The sequence below is a fragment of the Propithecus coquereli genome, unplaced genomic scaffold (assembly GCF_000956105.1).
Source record: "Propithecus coquereli isolate 6110/MARCELLA unplaced genomic scaffold, Pcoq_1.0 Scaffold14, whole genome shotgun sequence".
NCBI classification, from domain to species: Eukaryota; Metazoa; Chordata; class Mammalia; order Primates; family Indriidae; genus Propithecus; species Propithecus coquereli.
This window is the reverse complement of record NW_012138302.1, coordinates 14,149,428-14,149,891: the sequence shown is the minus strand read 5'-3', so window position 1 is coordinate 14,149,891 and position 464 is coordinate 14,149,428. Positions and strand designations below refer to the sequence as shown.

Sequence of the window (464 nt, the reverse complement as noted above, 5' to 3'; positions counted from 1 at the left end):
ACATTGAAAATACTTATTATTATTATTACCACTGACAGCAGCAGGAGGTAGAAGATTACATAGGAACTATATAGATCATTCAAAGAATCTAGAGTGAGAGACAAGAAAGACACAAGAGATAAATTAGGGAAGTTACTTAGTCATGCAGTCATGTTCAGCATACTGCAATATAAAAAGGGCTTGAACCACAACTATAATTCTAATTTTAAAAGGTATCTTTTCTTCAAGAATTTAATTGTACACTGACAGGTTCAATGGGATATCAACTCAAGAACTACAGTGTGACTTATTTGAATCTGGCTTTGGGCTTTAAAATTAAGAAATTCTCTTAAATGACCCAGTTAACATCACACGAAATACTACCACATATAAATATTTCATCATGTGAAAGAGAACACTCATATTTAGTAATAAACCAACAAAGTTTCTTTTTAAAATGTAAGCAGTATTTTTCAGGTATCTTC

The 464-nt window shown here is 31.0% G+C and overlaps 1 protein-coding gene across 1 annotated transcript in view; it reads right to left on the bottom strand.

Annotated features, from left to right (window-relative positions):
- The window catches only part of NDC1 (NDC1 transmembrane nucleoporin), a 108,746-nt gene that overhangs the window by 104,147 nt on the left and 4,135 nt on the right, over positions 1-464 (bottom strand). Inside the window, exon 3 of the mRNA XM_012639341.1 lies at positions 3-88. Within this exon, the coding sequence (XP_012494795.1) occupies positions 3-88 (86 nt within the window). The remainder of the gene's footprint in view (positions 1-2; positions 89-464) is intronic.